Source organism: Porcisia hertigi, chromosome 19 (assembly GCF_017918235.1).
Source record: "Porcisia hertigi strain C119 chromosome 19, whole genome shotgun sequence".
Taxonomy (NCBI): Eukaryota; Euglenozoa; class Kinetoplastea; order Trypanosomatida; family Trypanosomatidae; genus Porcisia; species Porcisia hertigi.
The window spans coordinates 362,338-376,985 of NC_090578.1; the positions used below are offsets into that span (position 1 = coordinate 362,338).

The following is a 14,648-nucleotide window of genomic DNA, read 5'->3' on the forward strand; positions in this document are numbered from 1 at the left end:
AAAAAAATACGAAAAGAACATTGGGTATGCCGAGCGCCACACAGCATACATTGATACACACAAACACACACACACACGCGTCTTTTCCCCCCACCTCCTAACTCTAAAAGACAGCATCCGATTCCGTTTTGACGCCAAACCCAAAACGAACACACGCGAGGACGCACTGACGAGGATGTCTCATTCTCTGGCACAGATATCTCCTCCGCACAGCTGGTGCTACCCATCGACTCTTTTGTTGAGGTGCTCCCGGTTCCACCTCAGGTGGAGCGGCGCCGCGGGATTCTGCGCTTCTACGGCCGACCAGATTTCGGAGACGGGGGAGTGGGTCGGGGTTGAACCTGTCGGGGGTGTAAAAACCGCAAACCACTGCATGGACAGAGACGACCTCTACTTCTGGTGTGAGGCCCGCCAAGACCTTCATGTGCGACGCGAACTCGTTGTGCCATATGCACCAGCTATTCCGACGGCGAGGCTGGCCGCTGTCGAAGCCGCTCCCAGCACGGCCTCTGCAAAGATACACCTGCTAGAGGCAGAGCTGAAGGCTGTAAGGGAGTCGCCCAGTGCAGCCGCTGCCGCTCGCGCCTCTGCAGAGAAACGAGAGAAGCAGGCTGAAGCAGCGCTGCAGAGGCGAATCGTCGATCTTGAGGCGCCGTTGGCCCGTGTACAAGCGCAACTGGCAACGGCGGCAGCAGCAGCGACTCCCTGGAGGTCAACAACTCTCCATTGCAGCAGCTCGATGCAGTCCATGAAGTGTTGCGTTGCACTGATGATCGACCTGGGGAAGGAGAAGCGGGAACGCAGAAGAGATCTGAAAGGTGTCGAAGTGGCTGTCATGATTACCGAAAAAGGGACGCCTCAGCCAATCCATGGCGCGCGAACGACGAGCTGCGGGAGCACTGTGCCAACTTGTGAAGGGAGGGGAGCTGGCGGAGGAGAAGGCGCAGACCGATGCGCTCACGCTTTGGGGTGGAAAAGCAATGCTGCAACGTCAGCAGGTGCGCTTGCTGGAGAAGGGAGTCGGACTCTCTCCAAGCACGAGCTGGACGAGGCACGTGCGCGCATCCTGCCGCTGTCCCGTGCACAACAGGTGGCCCAGGAGCTCCAGCGCAGAAATCAGATGATGCTGCTCGAGCGACACTCGCTGCGACGCAACTGCACCACGAAGAAGCAATGGCGCCGCCGCGCGCTGCCAGTGAAGCAGCACGGCGCAAAGCAGCAACAATCCCTGCCCAGCGGGATATGGAAGCAATGTCCCAGGGAGTGAATGCCAGTCACTCCATGGCGGCGTCCGCGCCCCTTGGGACCACCCCCCACCCTGGACGCGGCATGTGAAACCCTTTTACGTAGCACGCATCCGATCACTGGAGCAGCTGGTGCTCGATTACTACTCTACACGCATGTCTTCGACTCTATGAGATGTGCCTTTCTCGCAGACACGAACGCGATGCAGTCTTGAGGACCTACGAGCGCCTCCCCCCCCCCCCCCCAAAAAAAAAAAAAAAGAAGGCCAGTTGAAGGACTCCTGGACTTTAGCACCCCCCCCCCCTTGGTGCGTGCAGCATGTCTATTTAAAGGGCTTTTTCACACACACACACACACCGATCTCGCCACACCAACCGATGCATCTGCAGACGTACACCAGCGGGGGCGCGGAGGGGAGGGAGGGGGTAACGAAAACATGCTCTCGTTATCATTTGTTTCATACTTCTCTCCCTACCTCACACTGGTGGAGGTCGCCGGCGCGTCAAGACACATCCAAGGTGTGCTGATCCGACTTTGAACCACGAGTGTGCACTCTACCGCTGCTGGCGTTAATCTGCTCTTTTTCTTGTTTTTCTAATGTGCCTGTCGCGGATCGCCCACACCCCTTAGCACGCCCTTTTCTGTTGTTGTTGAGTATACAGTGTGTTACTGAACGTTATGTCTGCTTAGGTGAGTCTCCGCTCCCGTCAATTTTTCACGGTGCTTGTTTTTTTTGTTTGTTCTCACTCGCGCATGACCACATGCGTATTGCTTTGGCCCTGTCTGCATGGGCCTTTTGAGGTGAAGCCCTGCAAGGGACGCCTTCCAGTGAGACGCGTATGCCGCGAGCGCGAAGACGGCAACACCCCCTCCCCTCTCTCCCACGACCCCCGATTCCCTGGCCAACGGTGATGGTGTACTGCGGCTGTCAGACGTACTCACTCCAAGGATTCGGGGCGAATGCAAGAAGAGACCAAAGCAACCGCCATCAATCACACATCATCGTAACCCATCGCCCTTTTTCCTCTGTCTCCCTTCCATGCCGTCGCCACCCACCCACCCACCCTTCGGCTCCCCGTGCCGCTCCTACCTACCTACCTACCTACCTACCTACACACACACATATATATACACTACGCAACACCGTAAGAAGGTAGCGACTCGGGTGTCCGTAACAAGACAGTCGCCGCGCGGATGCCCTGTAGAACACTTTTTTCTCTCTGCGCGCTCTCCCCCCCACCACCCCCACCCACCCACCCTTCACCTTCACCTTAGAGTAAATTTTCCCTGAATCACAACCGCCACCGCCTCAGACGTGTTCCCTGGTCGCTTGCGGCAATATCAAGCAACCCCTACCCTTCCTTCCTCTCGTTGACACGGAGTCCGTCGGCATCACATTGCGCCCGCATGTCCTCTTCACCAAGTGTGACACAACGTGAACAGCAGCAGCAGCAGCAGCAGCGCCCATGGACCTTCTCTGCCTATCACACGACAGTGCTCACAAACCTGGTGAACATGCTCCAAGCCGAAGTGCGTCGTCAGCAAGACGCCTACGACCACGCAATGGAAGTGCTTCACGCTAGCGCAGACCCAGGCCCAAGCAGCGATATTTTGGATCTTGGTGTTCCCCTGTACGCCACACGGGAAGAGCAGGTCCAGGTGCTGCGAGACACGTATGCGCTGGCCACACTAGATACCGGAGGGCTTGTCGCGTTGGGTCCCTACCGGCTACTACACACGTTGAAGGCGCACATAACACGCATCGAAGACGAACGTCGAGCAGGCGCCGTCGCGGCGGGCAATGGCACCGGCGGAAGGAAAGTGCATCCGGACAGGGCTGCAGATGTGCTCAAGTCGGAGACGAGTGTCGACACCACCGCCCAGCGGAGATGCAAGGGTGGTCAATCCTCACAGTGCCGTGGGGTCACTCCGTCACCGTTGCGAATCAAAACAGAGCGCTCTGAGAACGACGCTGGGTATGACGGAGTAGCGCAGCAACATCAGCCGTCTCTGAGCAAGAGCCCCTCTCCCCCTTCCGGATCGCTGTCCCTCATCGCCGCAACGTCAACGCAGATGCCAGCCAAGATGGAACACCACCGCAATAAAGGTGCCACAGTGCACTCCACGGGCGACGCCGGTGCTGGCCGCTCCGGCGACAGCTGCCCTCCCTCATGGATGACTCTAATGAAGGAAGCGGCAAAGCGGTCACTGCCGGCTGAGAACAACTACAATGGCGCCTACTTCATCCCCTTTCCCACTCCAACCGGTTCGCCACTCGCCCGTTATGTGTCCTCGTCCATTTTCTCGCGCGCCTCAGGCGATGCGACACAGCTGTCGACGACGTCGTGGTCACTGCCGACGCTGGTGGCGCCCGTGGACCCCGGGACTAGGGTACGTGACCATTCGAGAAAGAGAAAACGGGCTGCTGCGCGGTCGTCGCAGGCAAGCAAACGGTGTCGCTCGGTGAGCGCGTCACAGGCGAGTGTGGTTGCTGTGGAGGAGATGCCGCTTCTCTCGCAAGCACAGCAGTCCAAAATCACCCGCCTACAGGAGCACATGCGATTCCCCTGTCAGGCCCCGCGGTCTTCCTCCCCACCCACCCCGACCAAGGACAATCTGACGGAAGACCATTTGCTACGTCTTTGGTTGCGTGTGTGGCCCAGGCCCTCATCGATGTCGGTGGCAGACGCGGAAGAGTGTGGCAGACGACCGCAGCGCGGCACAACGACGCCCCCCTTCGCCCCACACGCATGCATCCGGCCGACCCCCGCCATGGTCACCGCGCTAACTCGCCTTGCTGAACTAAACTACAAGCGGGATTGCGAGCAGAACATGGCGCAGCGGGAGTATCTCGCAACGCTGCTCAGCACGAGCGCGTTTCCAAGGGTAAGCGGTGCGGCAGCAGACGCGGCCGTCACGGGGAAGCCAGCGCGAGCGACGTCCGAAACATCAGTGGAATCAACTCCTCGCCCAGAAGCGCTGCAGCACCTCCACGACGAACTGGTGAGAAAACGAGCGCAGCTGGATGGTGCGTACGCCGAGCGGATGGCTCTTTTCCAAGAACTGACAGAAGCGCTCCGGGATGCATCCGCAGTGTGTGTCGAAGGGGCCACCGCGGATGGGGCCGGTGAGGCGAGGCGTCCTCCTCTCCCTTTCAGGATGTCTTACACGCAGCGAAGCGCGGTATCGCCGTCGGGGAGCCGAGAAAAATCTCAGCGACCAAACACCCATGGCCCTGCGACTGGTGCCCCCACGGCTATTGAGGCCGAGGTGGTGGACGCGGACGGGAACGGTGAAAAGAAAGCAGTGGTCGATCTACCCACAAGGAGTGCGGCGAAGCCAGCATCCGCCCTGGCACTTCTCCACACCACCCTCAACGACCCCACCTTGCTGCTCCGACAGGTCCGCAAGGCGCGCGAAGCTCTAGCGTTCTTCCCCACGGATATGGACTCTTCCGCGGCTGTGCTAGAGTCGCGCCCGCATGATGCGTCCGAGGAGACCTGGGATCTGCCAAACGGCATCGTCAGCATCGACCTGCCGCCTGTGGAACACGACCGCGACGCACCAGAGCTGAGAGAATACCTCTGGCCAGAGGACCTGGATGCCCGCATCCGGCATGAGCTGCGCGGCTTTGTAAGTTCCAAGAGCCACAGCCCGAAAGCAAGCAGTGTGCATGTGGTGTTGTCAGCGGCACAGGTGCGGCGGCTCGAGGAGACGGCGTGTGCCGTGTCCACTGTGGACCCCACTTCTGAACTTGGGACAGTGGTGCCGCCGGTCGTGGGTGGAAGCGTTGTGGCACACCCAAGGTTTGTGAAATTTGGTTGGCTTTATGTGCACGGCCGTGGCGAGACGATTGTCTCGAACGTCGAACTCAACTGAGAGGTGGAAAAAATATATATTCATGACTGCGGCCCGCCCACCTCTCCCCTTCATTCCGGTTTCCCTCTTCGCTGGGGAGTGGGAGCGGGCAAGAACTCGGTCCCCCTTCGCGATGCCGCGTCTCTCTCTCTCTCGCTCCATCCCTGCAACGCGTTGAACTCCCTCGTGTAGAGGTCTGAGGCGGGGGGGGGGGGAATACGGACGACAAAGACGCACCCACCGTCCACACGCCATAACTTCGCTCTCCACTGACTACAAGAAAAAAAAAGAAAAACATCTCCGCCTAGTGAATAAATTTGAAGCACGTCCTTCTGATCCCCCACCCATAACACATCCCTCGCTCCTCCAGTCTCTTATCTTTGTGTGTGTGTGTGTGTCTGTGGCTTGTTGGGTCACCCCCACCCACCCACCCACACACACACACACACACACCGGTGTTGTGGCGAACCGCGCAGATCAACGGCTGACCGCGCCCTTGCGAATGCAAGAGGCCTGGTTGAACGAGCACTTCTCCCCACCCACTCCTCCCCAGCCACTCCTCCCCCCCCTTCTCCTCCCACCACCCACCCAATCGATTGAACGGGCTTCTGAGCAAGAGAGACGTCGGGTGGCCCACTTGGCTGCATCACGAACCCCGACGTGTACAAGCACTGCGTTCTTTTGTTTAACGTGCTTCTCCCTCTCTACGTTTTCCCCCTCTGTGTTGTCAGTGGACGCGCGATGTCTGGCACGAAAGTCCTCGTCAAAGAGTCTGCCATGCCTATGGACATGCAGCAAGACTGCGCCGACTGCGCCGCACACGCGCTCTTCACACTGAAGCTGCACGAACAAAACGAAGTGGCCTATTTTATCAAAAAGGAACTCGACGAAAAGTACGGTGGGCAGTGGCACTGCGTTGTCGGACACTCCTTCGGCTCCTGTGTCGGCCATGATGGGGCGTTCTTCATCTACTTTGAGATCAACGGCATCTTTTTTAGTATGTGGAGAATGGACAAAACGCTCGCAGTGAAGGAAGTAGCCATCGACAGTGCAGGGCGCGTTGTGCGGGCTGCTGCGTAGAGCGGATTCGGGTGTCGTGTGTAGCAGCCCCGTACGGGGCGGGAACGCAGCACCAGAGTCGTGGCAGGTCTGGTGGCCCTGGTGGGCGACACCGTCGCGAGGAAAAACAAAAAGTGACACTGCTGTAAGCAGAAGCAATGCGATGGAAATAAAAGACAGGAAGAGTTTTATTTGCATGTTGCTCGACTCATTCCCCATTGCATCTGAGGAGGGGGAGGGAAGGGGGCTCGCAAACGGGCCGCTGAGACTGGAAGTCGAAAACACCACGAACGCTTCATGTCACAATCCTTTGTTGCCCCACAAACCCTCACGCTGATTCTCCGTGGCACAAGAGCCAAGATATGCACCGCCTTTTTTCTCCGATGTACAAGTATGCAAAAGAAGCCCCAGAAGTCGCTCCGTTTTGTGTGGATGTGGATGTGTGTGTGTGTGTGTGTGTCTAGAGGCGTTCTTTGCTGTGCCTTTCTTTTTTTCGAGAGTGTCCGCTTCGCTGCCCCCCCCCTCCTCCCATCCACAAGCGACAGCTGACAGTGAACATGAAATATGCAACCGCGGTATCACAAAGCCGACAGCGGCGGGGTACAGATGACGACTCTACACTCCGCCCCCCGCTCCACCATCCCTTCTCGTTGGTGTTTTTCGTATGCAACAAAAGCTGCATGTTCATCTCGCGGGAGGTGAGCCTTGAATTTTTTTTTTGGAGGGGGGCTGGCCGCATTCGCATTCGCTCAATGCATGTGCACACCTATCATGGAACACGCGTTTGCGTCGTGAGCCTCTCTCCTTTACGCTTTAATGTCTCAGATGCCAAGACGCCGCCAAGTCTCATATGCGGCCCCCTCTCTCCCCCTTTGTGATGATTCCCTTTGATCTCTCTACTGAACCTGCGGTATACCTTGATGCCCCCACATCAACACAAAACGCACACACACACACACACACGCACACGCATATGTTCGCCTCCACGAATTAATCTTCAACATTTGACAAACAAAAAGCATATTTTTTTTTCCATTAACACCACTGGCAACTCCGCATGGCTCGCTTCTCCTCGGTGCACAGCGTGTTCGCCGCTACTGCGATAACATTGCTGCTGATCACCTTCTGTGTGGAGAGCGTCGAGGCGAGCTACTGGTCCGATGAAGTAAACCGCGTGCGCACCCAAACAGCATCCTACTACATGAAGCGCATGGAACAGCAGCCAAACGTATCCGCGTTGCCGTCTGGACTCCTCTTTACCATCCAGCGTCGTGGCTTCGGTGACCGCGCGCCAGGAGCGGAGGACAAGTGCGAGCTACACTACACCATCTACCGCCGCTACCCTGGCATCGTGGAGAACACGCATGACTACCCCTACCCGGTGCGTCGATCCCCATCGCAGCTCATTCCTGGCATGTCCGAGGCAATGCGTCTGATGCGCGAAGGCGATCGCTGGCACCTCTACGTTCCCTACCAGCTTGCCTACGGGAAGGTCGGCAACAAGGAAAAGAAGGTGGCGGGCTTGGCGAACCTGCGCGTGGAGATGGAGCTGTACAAGTGCGAATCCGCGAGTGGGAAGACGAGTATCGAAATCGACGCATACCTCGCCAAGTACATGAAGACACCGATGCCGGAGAAAACACCGCGTGTTGACTACACGGACCTGTAGAGTTGTGCAGCATGACGCATGTGCCCCCCCCCCTCCTCCTCCTCTTTTTTCGCGTATGTCTGTGTGGTGGGTGTGTCGTTCCTGCCTTCATTAATTCACTTGATCTCCATTATTCTCAAAACACCGTTGATCTTCACTGGTGTGTAGATCTCTCTCTCTCTCTCTTCCCCCTTTCCCCTCCCCTCCCCTGCCCCGTATTGCGACAGTGGGTGATATCAACGGTGATAGCAGTCAAGTCATGTTGAATTACTATGCGCGGAGATTACGTACAAAGCCTGAAGAGCAGAAAGGAAAGGGCAGGGGCAGGGGGGATGGGGGAACAATGTGAGCATTGCCTTGTAGAGAAGTACTCACTATCGGGTAAGGGAGAAGGGGGGAGGTGCGCGGGAGTGGTGGTGATGAAAGATGCAACGAACTCCAAGAAAGCGATCGTGCTGCACGCCCATGTTTCCGTCGTACGCTCTGTGGTTCTGCAACATGGTGTGGAAGGGGGGGGGGTCCCCCCCCCCCTCCGTTGCCGGTCCTTCACATATGTTTATATATCTCCATATATGCGTGTGAGTGTGTATTTTTTTGTGGTATCACTGGCGCCAGTTTGACCCCTCTTGAATCTTGAGGATGCAGGCAAAGACATGTGCGTGTATTTCTTATTATTATTTACATATATATTTATATGTATATATATGTGTGTGTGTGTGTCTGTGTGTGTATAAATGGAGTACTTCGCTGACCAGTAGATAAAACGTAATGCACTCCCTTTTTTAAAAAAAGGGGGGAGGAAGGGAGAGAACAAAGATGCAAATTTAGAAGTGGTGATGCGCGGCTGCGTTATCCATTTCAAAATAGAGCGGTGCTCTCCCCCCCCTCTCCCCCCCCCCGCTCTCTCGTCGAGACACCTTTCGATTAGGACGTTATGTACCGGCGTCGCCTTTGCGCGCGCGCGCAACTCTCAAGATGCTTCGCTGAGCATAGGCATAAAAAACAAAATGGGCACGCCGATGAATAAAAAGTAACGTCCCACAACAGTTTTTTTGGTCGATTCTTTCACTCGTATTCCTCCACCGCCCTCCGCATACCCCATCTCTCGCTCTCTCCGACTACTGTCGAACGCACGCACACGCACTCCTGCACTAACGTCGGCAACGCCACTCGAGGCAGCCATCGCTGTGCGTAGTTTTACGTATACAATTCTCTGTACCACTGACGAACGCGAGTAAAGGCAGTTATTGTACTCGTGTTCAGCTCACCGTGACTTGCCTTGGTCTCATCATCATTCTCTTTTTTTTTTGATTCAGCGCACACCGAACAGAACTGGGCATCCCTACCTCGTTTGTTGATCGCCGCTGTGTCCCGCTATCTCTCCCCCCCCCTCATCTCCTGCTGCTCGCTTTCCTGTTCCTCTGTCCCTCCGGCATCTGCTGCGTCTACGTGTGTGTCTTTGGGAAGGAGGAGAGAGTGTATATATAGTTTTACATTTTTATGTTGATACTGTCTGAGGTGTGTGTGAAGCTTTTTATAAAGGCCGGCCAGTTCCCCCTTCCTTCCCCCCTTCCCTCCCCTCCCCTCCCCCTGCGTGGCAGGGGGCCTCCTTGGGGCGGAGAAAAAAAAAGCGAAGAAGTGACGAAAGAGGAGAGAACAGAGTGTGTATATGTAGATCAACCCCCTCATACACGCGAAACCTCTCCTGTATGTTTGTGTGTGCATGTGTGTGTGTGTGTTTCATCATCATACTCAACGATCTGCCTACGTGTCGTGTCTGGTGATTCCTTCACGCTGTTTTGGATTTTTTTTACTTTGTGTGTGTGTGTGTGCGCGCATCCTCTTCTCTCCTCCCTCCCGTAGGAATCAGAGGCGAATCCGGTGCGGCAAATTTTTCTTTTTGCGCGTTGGTGCTCACTCGCCACCGCGCTCGCCCTCATCGTTTTTTTTTTCGGCCTCTGGAGCCCCCCACCAACCCCCCTCCCCGCGTTCGGCTGCTTTGCGTTACCCTCACCGGCCGTATTGATTGTCTAGACAATCTTCGTGAGGCGCGGGCGGGTACACGCGCCGCCCCTCCACCACTGCCCCCTCCCACTGCTCAAATATATATATATATATATATATTTATTTATATATATATACACACACCTGTTCACGGGACTTCTCAGTGGCGTAATGCCCTCTGGCCGACGCAGGAATAAGCATTCGCGGGGGCAAGCCTCTCATCCAGTGCCAGCAGAAGAATCGCCACAGATTCACAAGCGCTGCAACAGCATCTGTAGCACGAACCTGGACCGCTCTGTATCGAACGGGCCAGTGGAATCGCGCACGACCTTTGGGCAAGAGAACCCCTCTACCAGCCTGGACTCCTCGCCGAAGCGAATGAGACGCACAGCGTCGTCGCTTGCTGGAGGTGATGCAGACGAAGAAATGACGAACAGCGGCGGCGGCGGCAACGCCAACGGGGTGACGAGCGCCTCTCCTGCGCCATCCCATTCCTCTGTGTCGTCGCCCAGCGAATCGGAGGTGCCCCGTGCGGCGGATCTTCTGGCGAGAGCGGACGTGGCTGCCAAGGCGAAAACGACAGAGATGAGCGTTTCAGTTCGCGCGTCGAGTGATGGCGGAGGGCTGCTGCCCCTTCCTGACGACTACGACCAAGAGGCGGAGCGCGACGCAACAATTGTCGCGGAGACCGACTCCACGGCTGTGGTACCTGCTACCGACAACGCGGGTGAGCTTTTCTACGTGGAGCTCGATCCCAAATCGCACACGCTTACCGGTGTTCTGCCTGAGATGCAGCGACTGCATGTGCGGCTGATGCAGCTGCTGCGTGTTCTGCGGCGCCGCGTCGCGCAACTGCGTGTACTGCGGGAGCGTGCTCGTCAGAGTGGGGCCGATCTCTGTGAAGTGACACTGGCGTCTCCATTTCCACCGAGGCATTCGTCTAGATCGACAGCCGCCTCCCCAGCGCCATCCTGTGTGCATCGCCACACAGATACAATGACCAGCAATGGGAGTGTTGCGCACAACAGCAGTTCTGACATCCTGCGCGGCTTCGCCCATGGTCCCTTGTCCAACGCCGAAAACACCTCCGGTGACGTGGATTCGATGGGAGCGAGTGCAGTCAGCAGCCATCGGTCACACCGACAGCCAACGCCGATGCATCGCCAAGGTGTTGCCTTGTCCTCTCCGCGCGGCAGCCTCAACGAGCACCTCGCAGGCGTGCGGCGAAACATGCATCAGCAGACCCTAGACAACGACTCAGTGTGGGGCGAAGTAAGAACCGCCCGGTCTTCACGAACCACCACTGCCCAGAGCACCCCGTCCCTGCAGCCGTGTGTGCCGCCGCCCTCGCTACAGTCCTTTGAGGAGGACGAGCCCAACGATGATGAGCGATCGAACTTGTGGAGGTACAACACCATGGCGGCTCGGCGCTCGTACGCGGCGCGCCTCCGGCCTGACTCAGTGCCGACTTCGGTACATTCGACGCCCAACATGCTTCCCGAAAACTCGACGCCCTACGCCCGCAGCGACAATGGCGGGATGCTCTCGCTGCCTCCTACAACAGCTGCGCATGAGTTGGCGCACGCCTCGTCACTCGCTATGCCGTCAATCACCGTGGATGGCGCGTTGCAGGATACGTGCACCCTCCCCCCCGCTGACGTGCCACCGCCGGCTCCCCCCCTCACAGACGACGAGAAAAGGGAGCTTCGTCAGCTGAGTTGGCGCGTCGCGGAACTGTACAGCCGCCGCGGTCTCTTGCTGCAGAAGGCAGACCGCCTCCTCTGCCGCCACGCTCAGCAACACGAGCGATGGGAAGGCAACGAAGAGCGCCGCGGATGCTACCGGTGCCGGCGACTCTTCTCACACCTCACCCGCCGCCACCACTGCCGCCGCTGCGGTCGCTTGTGCTGCGCTGAGTGCAGCCGGTATGTTGGGAAGAAGCAGGACACATCCTATGTGGCAGCACCACAGGATGCGACACGTGCTTCCGATGGCGTGGAGCACCGGGTGATCATCAAGTCCGAATACACCACACACATCACCGCTGAAGACACGCATGATCTGGTGGAGGAATGCTTCGATGAACACACGTACCCGCGCCGCGGCCACGGCAGCACAGGCGGCTCACCTGCCTTGCAGCCGATGCAAGAAGCGGAGGTGCAGGAACATGCCCTGGTGCTGGACGGAGACGATGGACAGCTGGGCAGCCCTTCCTATACGCAAACTGTGGATGCGGCTGACAATAGTAACGGTCGCCCGAGGCAGCACAAGTGGGTCCGCGTCTGCGCGCCGTGCTACCAAAACTGTCTCCGCGCACGGCGCAACAACGTGCTGCAGCACCTCAAGAGCGCCAACCTGTGCATCCTCGATGACGGCTTCTACTACTACCACGTGATGACCCCAGAGGAGCTGTGTCGACTCTCCACCGCCCTACGGAAGCCTGATTCCTTCAAGAAGCAGATGGAGCTGATGTCGCACGTCGTGGTGGAGCGCTCCGCCGACTACGTCGCGGCGGCGCCAGGGTACAGTGCGCACACACTCACTGCAGCCGCGCAGCACACACCCGATGTCCTGCGAACGCTTGGCAGCATCGGCGCTTACGCCTTCCGCTCCGCGCGGCAGACAGCTAACGACTACGTTGGCGGATATTTCGGGGCGGGTCGGACCATCCTCCCCGACAACCACGCTGACGTAACGGCACCAGCGCCCCTTCCCTCGGTCAGCAACGAGGCAAGTAGCAGTGTCACTGAGGAGAGTGATGATGAGAATGATGACGATGATGCACGCACCGAGGCGTCCCTCGTGTCTGTAGATGATGCGTGCAGCAACGTGCCTTCACCGCTCAAGGTCGACTTGGAGGGCAGCGCATACGAGGACAAGGAAACGAACGCAGATGATCCAGTTGATGACAACTGCGTGGACACCTCCATCAATGTAGAAAGCCAGCCGGTGTCGTAAACACAAGAAAGGGGGAACAACAAAAAAAAAATGCCGCATGCGGGGCTGCAGTCCTGTCTCGGGCTCCCCCCTCCCTCCCAAAGTCCTGCTGATGTGTAACGAAGAAAATGGAAAAACAAAAACAAAGGAGCATGAGATGTGTGTGTGAGATGTGTGTGTGTGCATGAGAAAGACGCGAAAACGGTTTATGGGGCGTCATTCAACGCGCCTTCCTTTCGTATTTGCGTGTCTCTCTCCCCCTCTCTCCCCAAAGTTGGGGGCATATCTTTCTTTCTTTTTTGTGAGAAAGGCTATGATTGTATGTGTATGTGCCGTTCAGCTTGATGTTGCTCCCCTGGACCCTCCTACTTGAGCGAGCTCACTCGCTTCAGGTACTTGCTCTGTCGCTGTCCCTCCTCCCCCCAAAGGTGCTCGATAAGTGATGTATCACTTGCCCAGATGTGAATGTGGATGTGCTTTGGTCGAACTGTGTGCCTTTTTTGTTTTTTTTATTTTTCATCTATTCCCTGCCGGCTTTTCTTGGCATGTGTTGCTGCTAGTCCTTTTGAAAGGTTTCCTGGATGGAAGAAACTTGACGAGCGTGACGCGCGCGCGTAGGGTACGTCCGCCTCCGCTCGCCGATTCCCTCGAGTGGTGGACTTGTTGTGTTCTCTCTTTTTTTTTTTCAAGGTGCATCCTTTTGCTTGAGTGTGTGTTTCTGGTTGCTACTACTGTTTACTTGCTCCTCTCTCTCTCTCTCTCCATCAGCCCGCTGCTTGATTCTTTTTTTTTTTTGCGCGTGTGTGCCGTGCTGCCTCACGTCGTACAACGATCGCGTATAGGGGTACAAGCACTTCATTGTATTGGCTCCGAAAACTGAGCCGTCATGCTTTGCTTTCCTACAGATCTCAGCTACCAGATTCTGCGGAACACCAACAAAAAAAAATGGAAAAAAAAATTATGCGACAGCTCAAAGTCAGCTGCAACCCCTAGCGCATTCACAGATGATGTCACCCTCCGGACACGCCGCCGACTACGCCAACAACCGGTCGCCAACTTCTTTTAACGTCGCCCCCGCTTTTCACCAATCACACACCCACCCACACCGAAAAACAAAAACACTATGGGAGGCGCCCCTACCCCCCCCCTTCCCGGAACATTGGCCACAAAGCGAGGAGCCCCAAACAGCTAGCAAAGAGACACACCAAACTCAATCTAGCGTTGAAGAGGCGCTTGCGCTCGGTGGAGTTCTCGCGGCCTCTTTTCATAGAGAAGAGGACACACTAGCACCATAACGTCCAACATGCATTCAGAAATCAAGAAGCTGTCTCGAAGCCGTAGTAGCACAGAGAGTCAGGAGTGCATTCTCTGATGTATACAGACACGTCAGGAACTGTGTTCCTCTCCCTGATGGCAGGAGCTGACAACTCCTCTGTTGGCCCCCCCCCCTCCCCCCCCCCCTGCGTGGCAACTCGGATCCGTGAAACGAGGGCAACTGTATCCGCGCTATCCTGCCTCTCTAGTCATCGGCGACTCCGACTCTTTCTCTGTTTCAAAAAAAAAAACGCTGCAGACGATCATTTGAAATCTCTACGGGCAGGAGTGGGGGGGGAGAACAGCTCTCTGAAAGAAAATAATAATAATTTTCTGGTTGCTTTCCCCGCTGCTGCATGCCACCGGCATCGCTGTTGATCTTTGCTACGTGCAAAAAAAAAAGTGTTTTTTTCCCGACACTCAACTGGCACGCCTCGGCTCCGCCGACTTTCCGAGAAGAAAACTCGTTTCCAAAGACCTCTCGAGCTGTTGCGTGGCCCCACCACACTTATCTCGGAAGAGGATATACACGTGTACTTCCATATATGTATTACTCTCCACCATAATGCTCCATGCAGGATTT

At 56.7% G+C, this 14,648-nt stretch overlaps 5 protein-coding genes across 5 annotated transcripts; all 5 read left to right on the plus strand.

Moving 5' to 3' along the window:
* Positions 1-175: 175 nt before the first annotated feature.
* Positions 176-1,267, plus strand: JKF63_05804 (uncharacterized protein; the record flags this gene model as incomplete). Its single annotated transcript, XM_067901758.1, has 1 exon — positions 176-1,267. One exon carries the CDS (start codon positions 176-178, stop codon positions 1,265-1,267), a length of 1,092 nt encoding a protein of 363 aa, XP_067757784.1.
* Positions 1,268-2,652: 1,385 nt separating this feature from the next.
* Positions 2,653-5,124, plus strand: JKF63_05805 (uncharacterized protein; the record flags this gene model as incomplete). Its single annotated transcript, XM_067901759.1, has 1 exon — positions 2,653-5,124. The coding sequence occupies one exon, from the start codon at positions 2,653-2,655 to the stop codon at positions 5,122-5,124; it is 2,472 nt and encodes an 823-aa protein (XP_067757785.1).
* Positions 5,125-5,844: 720 nt separating this feature from the next.
* On the plus strand, positions 5,845-6,183 carry JKF63_05806 (uncharacterized protein; the record flags this gene model as incomplete). Its single annotated transcript, XM_067901760.1, has 1 exon — positions 5,845-6,183. The coding sequence occupies one exon, from the start codon at positions 5,845-5,847 to the stop codon at positions 6,181-6,183; it is 339 nt and encodes a 112-aa protein (XP_067757786.1).
* A 1,036-nt stretch (positions 6,184-7,219) lies between these two features.
* JKF63_05807 (uncharacterized protein) lies at positions 7,220-7,831 on the plus strand (the record flags this gene model as incomplete). The annotated part of the gene is made up of 1 exon (XM_067901761.1): positions 7,220-7,831. The coding sequence occupies one exon, from the start codon at positions 7,220-7,222 to the stop codon at positions 7,829-7,831; it is 612 nt and encodes a 203-aa protein (XP_067757787.1).
* Positions 7,832-9,985: 2,154 nt separating this feature from the next.
* Positions 9,986-12,772, plus strand: JKF63_05808 (uncharacterized protein; the record flags this gene model as incomplete). Its single annotated transcript, XM_067901762.1, has 1 exon — positions 9,986-12,772. One exon carries the CDS (start codon positions 9,986-9,988, stop codon positions 12,770-12,772), a length of 2,787 nt encoding a protein of 928 aa, XP_067757788.1.
* Between the last annotated feature and the right edge of the window lie 1,876 nt (positions 12,773-14,648).